The sequence below is a fragment of the Macaca fascicularis genome, chromosome 2, assembly GCF_037993035.2.
Source record: "Macaca fascicularis isolate 582-1 chromosome 2, T2T-MFA8v1.1".
NCBI lineage: Eukaryota > Metazoa > Chordata > Mammalia > Primates > Cercopithecidae > Macaca > Macaca fascicularis.
This window is the reverse complement of record NC_088376.1, coordinates 161,353,897-161,370,080: the sequence shown is the minus strand read 5'-3', so window position 1 is coordinate 161,370,080 and position 16,184 is coordinate 161,353,897. Positions and strand designations below refer to the sequence as shown.

Below are 16,184 nucleotides of genomic sequence, written 5' to 3'. Positions count from 1 at the left end.
CATGTTTCTGTTGCAGTCAGTACTTATGTGTAGATAACTTGCAAATTTGTATCTCTGATTCAAACCTCTAGGCTTTAGACACGTGTTTAACATCATCCCCCATCATCTCATCACCTTCAATTTACTTTGTCCAAAACCAACTCATAATCAATCTTTGGCTCACTGTGTTACCTCTTAGTGAAGGTAGCATACATCTAATTATGCAAATCATAAGTATAATTATTTTCAATGACTGAATTTCTTCCTCTTTACAGTGTAGCCACTCGTTCATCAAGTCCTGTTTGTTTTGCCTCTTCTATATTTCTCAAAGTCATCTGCTTCTCTGCATCTCCGCCACTATCACAGTAGTTCAACCTATTATTTCTTGCCTTATCTACTACAATGACCTAACTGGTTCACGCCTTTATCTAGTCAAGCCCATTTTTGATCCATTATGTACATTGTAGCCATATTGATTTTTTTCACAATTCAAATACAATTTGTCATCTCTTCTGCTTTATACTTTTTAGTAGCTTGTAATTTCTTTTAATATAGAAGCAAAACACCTTAACATAGTGGTCTTGATTTTTCTTTTCTAACAACACGTGCTTTCTTTTTGCCACTGTACTCAAATACTTTCACTCACATCAGGACCCTTATACATGCTGTCCATTCAGCCAGAAACACTTCCTTCTTTTCATGTGATTTTTTCTCCTTTAGATTATAGTTCAAAGTTACTTTCTCTAGGAAGTCTTTTTCACCTTTCTGACAAGGTCCTATCTTTTATAGACTTTTAGAATATCAGATATGTCCTCTTTATATCAATTGTTTGACAGTAGTAAATTTACATTAATTTGTGTGATTTGCTCTCTTTCTCTAGAGTATAATGTTCCATGAGAACAAGGACCTTGTTTGTTTTTGCTTATCATTGAATTCTAGCACTTAGCACATGGTACTTGACACATAATAGATGCTCAGTAAATACTTTTAAATAAAAGCATGCAGGTTGGTATTACCTGGGGAGAATGGAATTTTCTGTATATTTAAAATTAATCCCACTATGTGTATTAATAATGAAAAAAGTAAGCAGCTAGAAAGACTGATTAGCTTTAGCCTAATGATAGAACTAAAGAAGGGAGAAGCCAAGACTGAGAGGCAGATAATTGGTAAAACTATGGGTTAATTAGGGACCAGCAAAGATATTTTGAATTTCCAGTTATTTAGTGTTATTCTTGACTTGGGAAGTAATATTGGAATATTTGATTTTTTGAATGGCCAAGGGAACATGGAGAAAACTCGGCTTGGTGGTACTAAATGAGAATCTGAGTAAAAGCTAGAAAAAATTTTCCAGAAATTAATAAGTTCTATAGTAAATTGAGCACATGTCTAGGAATCAGCATATCTGTATTATATTCCTGACTTCCTTATCACTTATTAGTTATGTAACTAATAACACTACACTTAACTTTCTTGTAGCTTCAATTTCCTCATTGAAAGTGGAGGTCACATTGCCTTGTAGAACTTTGAAGGGGTTCAGCATATTTTATATTTTAGAATTTCTTTTTATATCTAGAATAGTTTTCTGGTAAAACATGGCACAGTTAATTTATGTTTTTAAAACCCCTTCTCTGCTAAACAAATAGGAACAATGGGTAAAGTATTAAAAGGTAAAACCCAGACATGGCCAGAATCAAATAATATAAGATAAACATCTCTAAAGAGAAGAACTGGAATATACACACAAAACAGTGGGCTTAGTGGAGCTGAAGCCATTGGATCTGAGTTCAAAAGAAGGTGATATTGGTAAGGATCTTGGTACTTTCAGGGAAAGGTATAATAACATAATCAGAACTTTTAGGGAAACTTTTAGGGAAATAATCAGAACTTTCAGGGAAAGGTATAATAATATAATCAGAACTTTTAGGGAAAGTTTTAGGGAAATAATCAGAACTTTCAGGGAAAGGTATAATAATATAATCAGAACTTTTAATAGTTTAAAACTTTTAAACTATTAAAACTTTTAAACTATTAAAGTTCTGATTCAGTGAACCTGAGTCATACTTTCTATTTGATGCTAGAGAACGTGTGTTGTTGGGGGTTAGTAGGGGAAGGGAGAGAGGGTTGATAGAGGTGAGGATAAATAATAAAAGAAGTTTGGAAGAAATAACCAGTTAATAAAAGAGATCGGAAGAAATAGACATTTACATATTGACTGAGGCTACTGTGTTTTAGAAGGTGTGGGCATAGGGTCTGTAGAACCTTGATATCCATTGACTCCTTGAAGGGATCTAGTATATTTACAATATACCCAGGGGATAACAACCTCCAAATGTGATTATGAAACCTGTTTCTGGTAATGGATCTCAGAGGACTAGGTAGAGGGAACTACAAAACCCTGTCAGAGTGGTGTGAGGATAGAGAAAAACAGAAATTTTCCACTCAAAATGAGCAATCATAATTCTAAAACAGAAGAAAAAAGTCTAATGCCAAGAAAGTCAGCCAACAAAATTAATAGTTAGGGCAGGGATTCTTTCCAAATGAAAATCTTTTTACAGAGCAATTAAGACAGACATTTAAATAAGTATGCTAAAAGCATTCAAAGAGATAAATGAAGATACAGCTTTTAAAAGAATTATAAAACAAAGCCAGGAAGAAATGAAACAAATCTAATAGATTATAAAAAAGAATAAATTAGACTAGTCATTGAAATTTTTTAAAAAACCAGTAAATGAGAGAAACTGTAGACTGGACACAGTTGAAGAATAAATTTGTGAAATAGAAGATAATATTGAGGAACTATCCCAAAACACAATATAAGAGAGACAGAAAAATAAAATGGGAGACCAACTTAGAGATAGAAAAGATTGAGAAGAGTAAACATTACGCAATAGAAAGTCCAAGAAAGAATGGAGGAGATAGTATAAAAACTTAATCCTGAGAATTTTCCAGAATTGAAGAAACCCATGAATTTTTACTTCAGCTAATAAGCAGGATAAATAAAAATAAATCTAGACCTCAAAACATGATCGTGAAACTACAGAACATCAAGGATGAAATAACCTTAAAAGCTACAGAGAAGACAACCTACAAAAGAAGAATAGGCTGACAGCAGACACTCTTAGCTAGATAGGTAAGCCAAAAGATAGTGGGGGAAATATCTTTCAAGTGTTGAAGGACAATAATTCTAGCTAGAATTTTATACCCAAACACAATGTCATTCAAGAGTAAAATAATTTTCAGGCACATGAAAACAGTTTATTGTTTGTAGAATTTAGCAAATGTATTATTAACAGACATATATATGTTTTATATATATATATATTTCGGCAGAAAGAAAAGTGAAAACAGAAGGAAAGTGTGGAATATGAGAAACAGTAGTGAGCAAAGAAATAGATGAAATGCCAGGAAATCTGATTAACCTTTGACTATAAAGATAACAAGTCTGTTTTAGATGTTTGTACATTTGGAAGTTTTTTTTTGAAGATTAAAGCTAAAACTCTAGACAATAGTTGTTGAGAGAGTATTCAATCAGTAGTTTAAGTAAGCTAAGATCCATGTCATGTTAGGAAGATAGAAACACTGAATTTGACTTTATTAGATAAATTTGTAGTTAGTTACGTATCCTAAAATGTTAAGGTTACCATTTAATTAATAAATACAATCTATAGTTCCCACATAATCAGTGGAAAAACCAGGGAACATAGAAAACTTTATGTAGTAGAAAGCAGAGAAGAAGAAGTGAAAGAAAGTGATTGATCAACCCAAAACAGAAAATATGAAGTAGAAATAAATCTCAATCTATCAGTAATAACAAAAGCAAAGCATTTTATCCACCTAATAAGAAACAGATTATCAGATTAGATTTTTTAAAAACGCCATATGCTGATTATAACAAATTTTCTAAAAACCATATGGAAAATAAAGAGATAGAAAAAAAGATGCTAGCTAAGTAGTAATTACAACAAAAATCTGGATCATCAATATCAGAAATAATAGACTTTAAGGCAAAATGTACTCCTAGAGGATAAAGGGGCTTGATAAACTACGAGAAAAGGTTCAGTTCACCTGGAAGATAAACAATTCTGAATTCGTATGCATGTGATAACATATCTTCACTATGTGTGTGTGTGTGTATATATATAAAACATAACAGAAGTAGTAGAAATTGACAAGTCTATTTTAGTGGGAGATTTTATTAATCTGTAATCAAGCAGAAAAAATTTAGTAAGAGCATGAAATCTGTAAATACATAATAGACATACCTGCTCTAATAGTGAATACATAGAATCCTACAATCCAAAAATGCAAAGCGAGTGGTCATATTTAAGATGCATATGAAACATTTACAGAAATTTACGTCTTACTAGGACAAAGACAATAACAGATTACAAAGAATTCATTTTTTAATGAACATATTATGATTATAATATGATGAAAATATAAATAAATAAAAATTAATTTAAAATAAGTTTAGAAATTTCAAAGCACAGGCCTAATAACTTACATGTTAAAAGGCAACTATAATGAAATTACAAAATATGTGTAATTGAACAATATTTAAAAATTGAATACTGTTATGAAGATAAAAAATCATACATAATAAATATCACAGCAGTTTTGGTACTTCCAAGGAAATGTTTTAAAGGATAATAGTAAATTTAATTAATTAATTAACTTTATTTTAGAGATGGAGTCTCGCTTTGTTGCTCAGGCTGGAGTGTAGTGGCCATTCACAGGTGCAAACATGGTGTACTACAGCCTTGAACTCTCGGGCTCAAGTGATTCTCCTGCCTCAGCTTCCCCAGTACCTAGTACTGCAGGCATATGCCACTGTGTCCAGCTCATTATAGGGAAATTTATAACTTCAAAATTTTATTTTAAAAAAATTGAAGATAAATGAGTGAAAGGTTCACTTTGAGGAACTAGAAGGACAATAACATCTTAAAGCAGAGAAAGAAAATAATATAGATGAATAGAAGTTAATGTAATAGATAATGAGGAAACATTAGAAAATCAACAAAACTAAAACTTTGTTTCTTTGAAAACTAACAAAATAGACCAATAGAATAGACCAATCTTTAACAAGGGCTGAGAAGAAAAATAGAAAAATCACAAATAGGCAATATTAAGGAAGAAAATTAAGTTAAAATTATAACTATATTTTAAAAAATTATTGATATACAATAAACATATTTATGACTTACATGCGATATTTTGATACCAGCATACAATGTGTAGTGATCAAATCTGGGTAATTAGGATATACATTACCTCAAACATTTGTCCTTTTTGGGGGGTTAAGAACATTTCAAATCTTCTTTTCTAGCTATTTTGAAATATACAATAAATTGTTGTTAACTGTAGTTACCCTACTGTGCTATTGAACACTAGAACTTAGTAACTTTATTTAGTTATTTAGTTATTTAACTGTATTTTTGTACCCATTAACCAATCTCTCTTTATCCCTGTCTTCACCTTTCCAAGCCTCTGGTAACCATCATTCTACTCTCCATCTCCATGAGATAGACTTTATTAATTCTCACATGTGAGTGAAACCATATGATATTTTTCTTTCTGTGCCTGGCTTATTTCACTTAACATAATGACCTCCAGTTCCGTCCACATTGCTGCCAGTGACAAGATTCCATTCCTTTTTATGTCTGAATTGTATTTTACTATGTATATTAATTATTTATTCATCCATTAATGGATTCTTAGGTTGATTCCATATATTGGCTTTTGTGAATAATGCTGCAATGAACATAGGCATGCAGATATCACTTTGATATACTGAGTTCCTTTCTTTTGGATATATACCTAGCAGTGAGATTGCTGGAGCATATAGTAGATCTATATAGTTTTTTGAGGAACCTCCATACTGTTCTCCATAGTGCCTGTACTAATTTACATTCCCACAAGCATTCCCTTTGTGTCCTTGCCAGCATGTTATTTTTTGTCTTTTCAATAATAGCCATTTTAAGTGGGATGAGATGATGTCTCATTAAGCTTTTGATATGCATTTCCCTAATTATTAGTGATGATGACCATTTTTTCATACACCTGTGGGCATTTTTAAAATTATTGATTTTAAATGTCTTCTTTTGAGAAAAATCTATTCAGATTATTTGCCCATTTTTAAACGGTATTATATGGGGGTTCTTTGGCCATTGAGTTGTTTGAATTTTTGTATATTCTGGTTTTTAATCCCTTGTTGGATGGATACTTTGCAAATATCTTCTCCCATTCTGTAGATTGTCTCTTTACTCCATTGATTATTTCTTTTGCTGTGCAGAAGCTTTTTAGTTTGATGTGATCCCATTTGTCTGCTTTTACTTTTGTTGTCAGTGTTTTCAGGTCTTATATACAAAAAAATCGTGGCCCAGATGAATCTCTTAGAATGTTTCCCCAATGTTTTCTTCTAGTAGTTTCACAGTTTCAGGCCCTAGAATTGAATCTTTAATCTGTTTTGATTTTATTTTTGTTTATAGTGAGAGATGGGTCTAGTTCCTTTTTTCTTTTCTTTTCCTTCCTTCTTTCTTTCTTTCTTTCTTTTTTTTTTTAAGGATATCCAGTTTTCCCAGCACCATTTATTGAAGAAACTGTTCTTTTCTCCATGGAATGTTCTTGGTGCCTTTGTGAAAAGTCAGTTGACTATAAATATGTGGATTTATTTATGGGTTCTCTATTCTGTTCCATTGGTCTATGTGTCTATTTTTATGCCAATACCATGCTGTTTTCTTAGGTAACGTGGTACCTCCAGCTTTGTTCTTTTTGTTCAGGGTTGCTTTGGCTATCTGGCATCATCTGTGGTTCCATATGAAGCTTATTTATTTATTTATTTTTTATATCTGTGAAGAATGTCTTTGGTATTTTGATAGGTATTGCATTGGATCTGTAGATTGCTTTTGGTTGTATCGTTATTTTCACATTATAATTCTTTCAGTCTATGAACATGGCATGTCTTTCCATTTTTTGTGACCACTTCCATTTCTTTCATCAGTGTTGTATAGTCTTCCTTGTGAAGCTCTTTCACCTTCTTGGTTAAATTTATTCCTAGGTTTTTGTTTTGTTTTGTTTTTTTGTTTTTTAATTAAAGACAGGGTCTTGCTCTGTTGCCCAGGCTGAAATGTAATGGCATGATTGTAGCCCACTGCAGCCTTGAACTCCTGGGCTCAAGCAATCTTCCCTCCTCAGGCCCCCAAGTTGCTGGGACTATATATATTCTGATTTTTAATCCCTTGTTGGACAGATACTTTTTTTTTTTTTTTTTTTTTGGTAGAGACTGGGTCTCACTGTGTTGTGCAAGCTGGTCTTGAACTCCTGGCCCCAGGCAGTCTCCTGCCTTGGCCTCCTAAAGCGCTGAGAATATAGGCATGAGCCACTGTCCTGGACCTTAGTGTTTTGGGGTGGGGGTGTGTGTGTGTGTGTGTGTGTGTGTGTGTGTGTGTAGCTATTATAAATGGGATTGCGTTCTTGATTTCTTTTTCTGCTAGTTTCTTGTTGGTTTATATAAATGCTACTAATTTTTGTATGTTGATTTTTGTATCTTGCAACTTTACTTAAATTGTTTATCAATCCTGAGTGTTTTTGAGGAGCTTTTAGGGTTTTCTCTTTATAAGATTTTGTCATCTGCACACAGGGACAGTTTGACTTCTTCCTTTGCAATTTGGATGCCCTTTATTTTTCTCTCTTGTTTCTTTGTTCCGGCTAGGACTTCCAGTACTGTGTTTAATAAGAGTGGTGAGAGTGAGCGTCCTTATATTGTTCCAGCTCCTTGAAGAAAAGCTTTCGGCTTTTCCCCATTTAGTATAATGTTAACTGTGGGTTTTTCTAATAGGGCCTTTATTGTGTTGAGGTACACTCCTTCTAGATCTAGTTTGTTGAGGGTCTTTTATCATAAAGGTATGTTGAATTTTATCAAATCCTTTTTCCACATCTATTGAGATAATCATATGGTTTTTGTCCTTCATTCTGTTGGTGTGATATTTCACATTTATTGATTTGGGTATGTTGAACCATTCTTACATCTCTGGGATAAATCCCACTTATCATGGTGAATGATCCTTTTAATGTGCTGTTGGATTTGGTTTGCTACTATTTGTTGAGGATTTTTGCATGTGTTTTCATCAGAGATACTGACCTATAGTTGTGTCCTTGTCTGGTTTCAGTATCAGGGTAATGCTGGCCTCATAGAATGAATTTGGAAGAATTCTCTCCTCTTCAGTTTTCTGGAAGAATTTGAGAAGAATTGGTATTTATTCTTTAAATGTTTGGTAGAATTCAGTATAGAAGCCATCAGGTCCTGACCTTTTTTTTTTGACAGGAGACTTTTTATTACTGATTCAGTCTTATTACTTGTACTTGATCTGTTCAGGTTTTCTTTTTTTTTTTCTTGGTTCAATCTTTGTAGGTGATATATGTCCAGGAATTTATCAGTTATCATTAGGTTTTCCAATTTGTTATTTTTAAAAATTATTGTTTATTTTATTTTATTTTTTATTTTTTGGAGACAGAGTCTTACTCTGTTGCCCAGGCTGGAATCCAGTGGTATGATCTTGGCTCACTGCAAACTCTGCCTCCCGGGTTCAAGCAATTCTTCTGCCTCAGCCTCCCAAGTAGCTGGGACTACAGGTGCATGCCACCACACCCAGCTAATTTTTTTGTATTTTAGTAGAGATGGGGTTTCATCATGTTGCCCAGGCTGGTCTCAAACTCCTGAGCTCAGGCAATCCACCCGCCTCAGCCTCCCAAAGTGCTAGGATTGCAGGTGTGAGCCAATGCACCCAACCTTAATTATAATTTTTTTAAACATTTATTCCAGTAAATTTGGCATAGGAATGGATGGTTTTGTAGAAAAAGTATAATTTACCAAGTCACAACAAAATAAGGGTCATCACAGAAATGTAAGAAATGTTAAACATATGAAATGGGATCAATCTAATTCACCACATTAACAGATTATAGAAGTAAACCCATATGACCATTTCAACAAATGAATAACTTGACAAAATTCGATATTTATTAATTTGAAAATACGTACTTGAGGCTGGGCATGGTAGTTCACACTTGTAATCCCAGTACTTTGGGAGGACGAGGCAGGCGGGTCACTTGAGGCCAGGAGTTCGAGACCAGCCTGGCCAACATGGTGAAACCCTGTCTCTACTAAAAATGTAAAAATTAGCCAGGCATGCTGGTGCACACCAATAATCCCAGCTACTCAGGAGGCTGAGGCATGAGAATTGCTCAAATCCAGGAGGTGGAGGTTACAGTGAGCTGAGATCATGTCACTGCATTCCAGCCTGAGTGACAGAGTGAAACTCTGTCTCCAAAAAATTAAAAAAAAAAATTAAATTAAAATAAATAAAAACATTTACCAAAGGATGAATATAATAGGATTTTCTTAGCTTTACAAAAGTTAATTACCAAAAAACAGAACTCCTATAAACATCACACTAATAGAGACTTTAGAAGCATTCCTGTTAAATTCAGGAACAAGACAAAGGGGACAAATGTTATTTCTGTTGAGCACTCGATTGAATTTGCTAGCAAATGCAATAAAACAAGTAAAAGAAATATGATATAAGAATTGAAAACAAGAAATAAAATACTCTTAATTTGTAGGAATGTAAATTATCTACATAGGAAATCCAAAAGAATCAACAAACAATAGAACTAATAAAATAATTTGGAAAGATTACTAGATGCAAAAGATATATGCAAAAGTAAAGTCTATAGTGTTTTTGTCTATCGGTAATAACCACTTGGGAGGTTTTTTTTTTTTTAAAGTAAAAATAGTGAAATTTCTTTTCCTGATGTGTCTAAACTAGGAGTTTCCTAATGAAATAAACCATCTCTGACCATTACTGCAGTCATCCCATTGCTCAGCTTTATGAGAGACCCAACACCCCCTTTTGTAACAGATTTTTTTAAATTCTCCTTTACTATTTTGAAATAAATTTCATCGCTTAATATAATCTGTGTGCATACTTCTTTGAAAAGCATTAATTTAATTTAATATAAAGGCAAATAAAAACAAATTTATAGTAATATGTATTCCAACTTTGTAAATGTTAAAGAATAGCTGTATCAGAAGATAAAATGAAGTAACCATGTTTTTGCAGTTACTTTTAATGCATAAGTTTGGATTTAAGAAAAACAAAACAACATTCAACTCATATTGTCAACAATTTTTCTTTTTATTTAACCTGTAGAAATAAGGACTAGAAAAGTATAGGCATATATATTAAAAAATTGCGTCTACAGCTGCCTATACAGACAAGTGTTGTTGTGCTGTAATGCTGCTCTAAATACAATGAGCAGCATTGATGACACTAATGTGTTGCCCCAAACTATTTTTAAAAGAAAATTTTTGAAAAGTTCTTAAAAAATACAAAACAAAATCATCTTCAGTTTGCATGATAGCTGCATACTTGTAAGTTTCAATTAAATATGTGCAAAGCAATACCTGGAATTTATGGAAATGTATTTCAGCTTTAGTTTTACGTTTATAAACATATCTTCCAAGTACATATTCCATCAGACTTTCAAAAGTTTCACAGAATATAGAAGAGTTCTTTATTGTGCAAGACTGGTTCGTCCATTGCAAGACATTTAGCATTCCTAAACTCCCCTCCCACTAAATGCTATTAGCAATCTACAGCCATCAGGACAAGTAACCCCTCATGTAAATTTCTGTACCATCCCCTGGGGGGCAGTACTACTCTCAGTGCTAACTATTAGTTTAAATGTCTGAATATATTTTTATGGGTAAACTCTCTTTTTCTGAGTCATAATTACAGCTATGATTGAAAACACATTTTCTTTACTAAGCAACTCATAATCAAAGGCTAATCTTATATCTTCAAAACTTGACTGAATATTTTATAACCTTGACAGTATAAAGTCTATAAAGGCAAAATAGAACTCTGAGTGCGTTTGGGTTTGTGTCACTTGAAAAACTTGTATTACAGGCATCATATGAAGTTGAACATTCTTATGTCATACAATAGTTGTGTAAGTGGAAACTGAATCTTTGAAAATGGGCCGGGTGAGGTGGCTCATGCCTGTAATCCCAGCACTTTGGGAGGCCGAAGCAGGTGATTCACCTGAGGTCAGGAGTTCGAGGAGTGTCGCCAGGCTGGAGTGCAGTGGCGCGATCTTGGCTTACTGCAACCTCCACCTCCCAGATTCAAGTGATTCTCCTGCCTCAGCCTCCTGAGTAGCTAGGACTACAGGCATGCGCCACCATGCCCAGCTAATTTTGTATTTTTAGTAGAGATGGGGTTTCACCATGTTGGCCAGGATGATCTCGATCTCTTGACCTCATGATCCGCCTGCCTTGGCCTCCCAAAGTGCTGGAATTACAGGCGTGAGCCACCGTGCGCCCGGTCTAGCAGATTTCTTTATCAAATGATGTTATCAGTTCTGGAGTTCATGCAAAAGACTGAGACATCTTATAACTTATACGTGGCCTAAAAACTATTCTTCTTAAATTAGGTATTGATTTCAAAACATGCCAGCTTTTTTGATTATGGATTAGTTAAAAAATACAAGAATTTCTTTAACCACTGTAATTTACTACCTAAGTGATTTCATTCAGTCCCTTTGCTTCAGATAAACCTGTATGATCAATGACTCTCAAATCTTTATTTCCAGCTCCAGCCTCTACCTTTAGCTCCAGACTTGTATATCCAAGTGCCAGTACCAAATATATTTGGGTATTTACTAGGTATCTCAGATTTACCACATGAAGATTGAACTTGTGATTTTTCTTCTACAACCATGTTCCTCTGGTGTTTCTCATCTCAGTAAATGATAACTCAGTAAATGATTTATCCAGTTGTTCAGAACAGAAACCTTGGAGTCATTCTTCACTTCTTTCTCTTGTACCCTAAATTCAATGTTTTAATTAGTCCTATAAACTCTATCTTCAAAATATATTATGAATCTGACCACTTAGGGGTACCTCCCCTGGACTACCTGAGTCAAGGCCAACATTATTTCTTACATGAGAGACTGCATTAGACTTACAACTGCTCTCTTGTTTCTGTGTTTCTTCCACACCATTATGGCGTATTTACTGATCTACAACCGGTTTTAAGTTAGTTGCCTGCTTAAAATTTTCTCATGAATTCTCATTACATTTTCAAACAAAATCCAAAGTTTTTACCATGACCTTCTGGATATGTTTCTGACCTCATTTACTGCTGTTATCTTCCTTATTCATTCCAATCCACCCACAGTGGCCTTCTTGCAAGTCAGAGAATGCAACAAGTATGCTCCTGCCTTGGGGCATTTGCACTTCTCTTCTTTTAGCCTGGTCACTTCACCTCCACGCGCTCCATTTTTTATGACTTTCTTCCTATATTTGAATCTCTGTTCAAATGTCAGCCCTCAAAAAGACCTTCAAAACTACCCTATCTAAAATAGCACCTGCCACTGCAATCTCCATACCCATTTTCATTTTTCCGTAATACTCATCCCTACTTGGCATTATGTTATGTATTTGTTTATTTGTTTACTGTCTGTCTCCCCCACTGTACTGTAAGCTCCATGACAGCAAGTACATAGATGAATTACAAAAGGAATCAATAGTGAGTTATCCTTGACATGTATTATTTAATGATTTTGACTCCATTTTAAGTAAAAAAAAAAAAAATTCCACTCTTCAAAATGATGTAGTCTGATCTTCTAAACTATGCTTTTCTCATTTCCTGATTTAATTAAATCAGTGATATAAAAAAAAGAGTGATGGGGATATATAAAAGAAGACTAAAATAGATGCCAGGAAATACTAAAACTGTGCTGAAGTTTGGTGGTATATTTTTTCTTTACACGCAGTATTAATTATTTGAGTTACTAATTGTGTCACTGAATTACAGAATAAGCAAAATGTTAGCTAAACAGAATCATGCTTGGGGGCTATATTTTGTGTAAAATTTATGTTATGCAAAAATAAATATTAAATATTTAATTACTGCAGTTTTGTTATTTCTTTTTCATTTTAGGAAATGATTTGCAGCTGAGTGAATCAGGAAGTGACAGTGATGACTGAAGAAATATTTAGCTATAAATAAAAATTTATACAGCATGTATATTTTGTATTAACAATAAAAATTCCTAAGACTGAGGGAAATGTCTTAACTTTTGATGAGAAAAGAAATTAAATTTGATTCAGAAATTTCAGTTGATGTTATTTATTTATTTTTTAGACAATTTATTTATATATGTAAATATATATAAATATAAAGTTATATATATATAAAATTATATATTATATAATTTATTTATATAAAGTATATATATGTATGTTTATATATACATATATAATTTTATATATGTATAACTTTGTATTTTACAGCAGTTTTAGGTTCATAGCAAAGTTGAAGTTTTAGGTTCATAGCAAAGTTGTGAAGATCTTATTTCTTCTCTCCCCATTATCAATATCCCACACCAGAGTGGCACATTTGTTAAAATAGATGAACCTACATTGATAGATCATTATTACACAGTCCATAGTTTACATTAGGGTTTAGTCTTGATGTTGTACATTCTATGGATTTTTGACAAATGTGTATCCATCATTTTGGTAACATTCAGAATAGTATCACTGCCCTAAAAATCCTGCGCTCTGCCTATTTATTCATCCTTTCCCTCTAACCCCCAGCAACTACTAATCTTGTTGTCTCCATAGTTTTGCGTTTTCCAGAATGTCATATAGTTGGAATCATACAGAATATAGCCTTTTCAGATTAGTTTCTTTCACTTAATGATATGCATTTAAGTTTCCTCCATGTCTTTCATGGTTTGATAGCCCAGTTTTTTTTTTAAGTTTGAATCCTCTTCTATTGTCTGAATGTATCACAGTTTATTTATCAACTCAACTACTGAAGGACATCTTGGTTGCTTCCAAGTTTCGTCGATTATGAAAAAATTTTAAATTCAACTTCTTACCTCTGGAATTTGTGTAGTTTTTGTTTTTTAATTTGTAAGTTTTTATTTTAACCTTGCTTTCTCCTTTTCTTTTTCTAGCCCAACTTTAGTTAATCTGTCTTCATTTTTATTTCTATTTTATTTATCAATACTTGGCCAAGAACTACAACTATGTTACTTATTACTTAACTCATAATTAATAAGCAAGCTCATAATTCAAAGTAGCTAGTAAAATGCTTATTTTAATATAGTAATTATAATAGTTTTTACTGAAAGTTGTTATGCTGAGTTTTCTTTTTGGTGTTAACACTACCAAAAATGAGTACATGGTGATACGAGCTGACCAAGCTGGCTATATAACATGCATTATGTTTTCAAACTTCCAGCAAGTTAAACAGTACATCTTCAGTACATCATTTCCCCTCCTTATTATTTCCCTCATAAGTGAAACATTCTTAAAGACATTTTTTTATGGATTGAATACCTAGTATATCATTCTTTATACCACTCAAGGGTATGTATAAGTACCTCAGAGAGAGAGGAATGAAATATAATATCTCCCGTGCTTTTGTATCTCCTTATTTGATGTGTTTTCAGATACCAAAATGTAGGGAGCTAGTGGATTAGATAAGTTCTCAGATAAAAGGTTCTCTGCCAGAAACAGCTGATGACCCTGACATGATTCTAAACATATACACTTTTGGTTTGATCTGTACTGAATGGTTTGATTAAACTGATGGTAATATAAGCATGCAAGCAGAAAAAGTAAGTTGGCTACAAAAGAACAAAAATCAAAGGACTTTGAATTATTCTATAAGACTAAACTCTAAAGGTAATAAAGCTGCATCTGTGGAAGGGTATTAATGTGACCTATGAATTATGTATTCATCAGATATCATCTATAGTTTGGTAAGAAGGTATTCTTAGACATATAAGAATCCAGGAGTTCTATTATTCATATACCATTCCTATAATAATTATTGTAGTAATTTTCTAAGTTATTAAGAGATGACTCAAAATTAAGAACTCAAGAATGGAAAAAAGTATAATAAAAATATATTATAAAAAAATTGATAACTATCTAATATTTTTGGGACCAGTACCTTCTTTGTCTCCTGAAGGAAACTCACTCAATTTGAAGGGGTAGTTGACACTCATGCCCAGAAACATTTTAAGTGAAAGTGACTTCTGGGATGCTGACTAGGGAGAGAAGGCCAAGAGCTTATTGGTCCTACTGCCCTGAGGCTGCAATCCTACTTGGGGCAATCATGTTTCAGGCTGAGGCTGGATACATGTGCAGCAGAAATCAGTGAAGGCCTAAGCTATTCACACACTCCTGACCAACCCTGAGGCTTGTGCGTAGTATACACAAAAGGGCCTGGTGAAAAATAGAACTTGGGAAGACTTGAAAATAACATGTTCTTTGAATGTATTGCCTTACACATACAGATCCATTAGCAAAAGACACAGTCTTATTGGCTCAAAGTGGTTTGGACATGATATCTGTCCAGTCGTTGGCTATTCAGAGTACCATTTTGTAGAACAGTGACCTTAACGGAGGAAGGTTTGACTGGGAGGCAGAAGGGAGGCAGTGGTATTATCTCTGAAGTACTTTCAGCATTGAAGTGCTAGAAATTTTTTTTAACATTATCTAGGTAGTGCTTGTGTGAGTTACACACATATAAAAATTAACAGAGCTGTACACTTAAGATTTGTGCATTTTACTTCAAGTTACATTTAATTTTAAAAGTCCATAAATAAAATCAATAGGAAAAATACTGCAATATAGAGGATGGCAGAACATTAATATCAATAATGTTTAAATTGATGTTACAAATTTACAAGAAGGGGACAAACAACTCTAGAAAAATGGGCAAAGAAAATGAATAGGCAGTTCCAAAAATTATAAAAGCATATATTTTGGCTCGGCAGTCTCACTTCTGGAAATTTACCCTACAGATATATTTAACTTCTGTGCAATGTTATTATTGCAGTATTACTTATGATAGAAAAAGACTGTGAACACTGAAAATTTGAGACAGGTCTCAGTTAATTAATTAATTTATTTATGTATTTATTTGAGACGGAGTTTCGCTCTTGTTGCCCAGGCTGGAATGCAAAGGTGGGGCCTCGGCTCACTGCAAGCTCCACCTCCCGGGTTCAAGCTATTCTCCTGCCTCAGCCTCCAGAGTAGCTGGGATTACAGGCGCTGGCCACCACGCCTGACTAGTTTTTGTATTTTCAGTAGAGATGGGGTTTCACCATGTTGGTCA

The 16,184-nt window shown here is 33.5% G+C and overlaps 1 protein-coding gene across 4 annotated transcripts in view; it reads left to right on the top strand.

Annotated features, from left to right (window-relative positions):
* Window positions 1-16,184, top strand: part of EAF2 (ELL associated factor 2) — a 59,660-nt gene that overhangs the window by 37,645 nt on the left and 5,831 nt on the right. The window contains exon 6 of one of the 4 annotated variants that reach the window (XM_005548010.5): window positions 12,987-13,164. The exons of the other annotated variants lie outside the window; for them this stretch is intronic. Coding sequence (XP_005548067.2) covers window positions 12,987-13,033 — 47 coding nt within the window. The 3' untranslated portion in view covers window positions 13,034-13,164. Of the gene's footprint in view, window positions 1-12,986; window positions 13,165-16,184 lie in introns of those variants that run through there. 4 annotated transcript variants of the gene reach the window in all.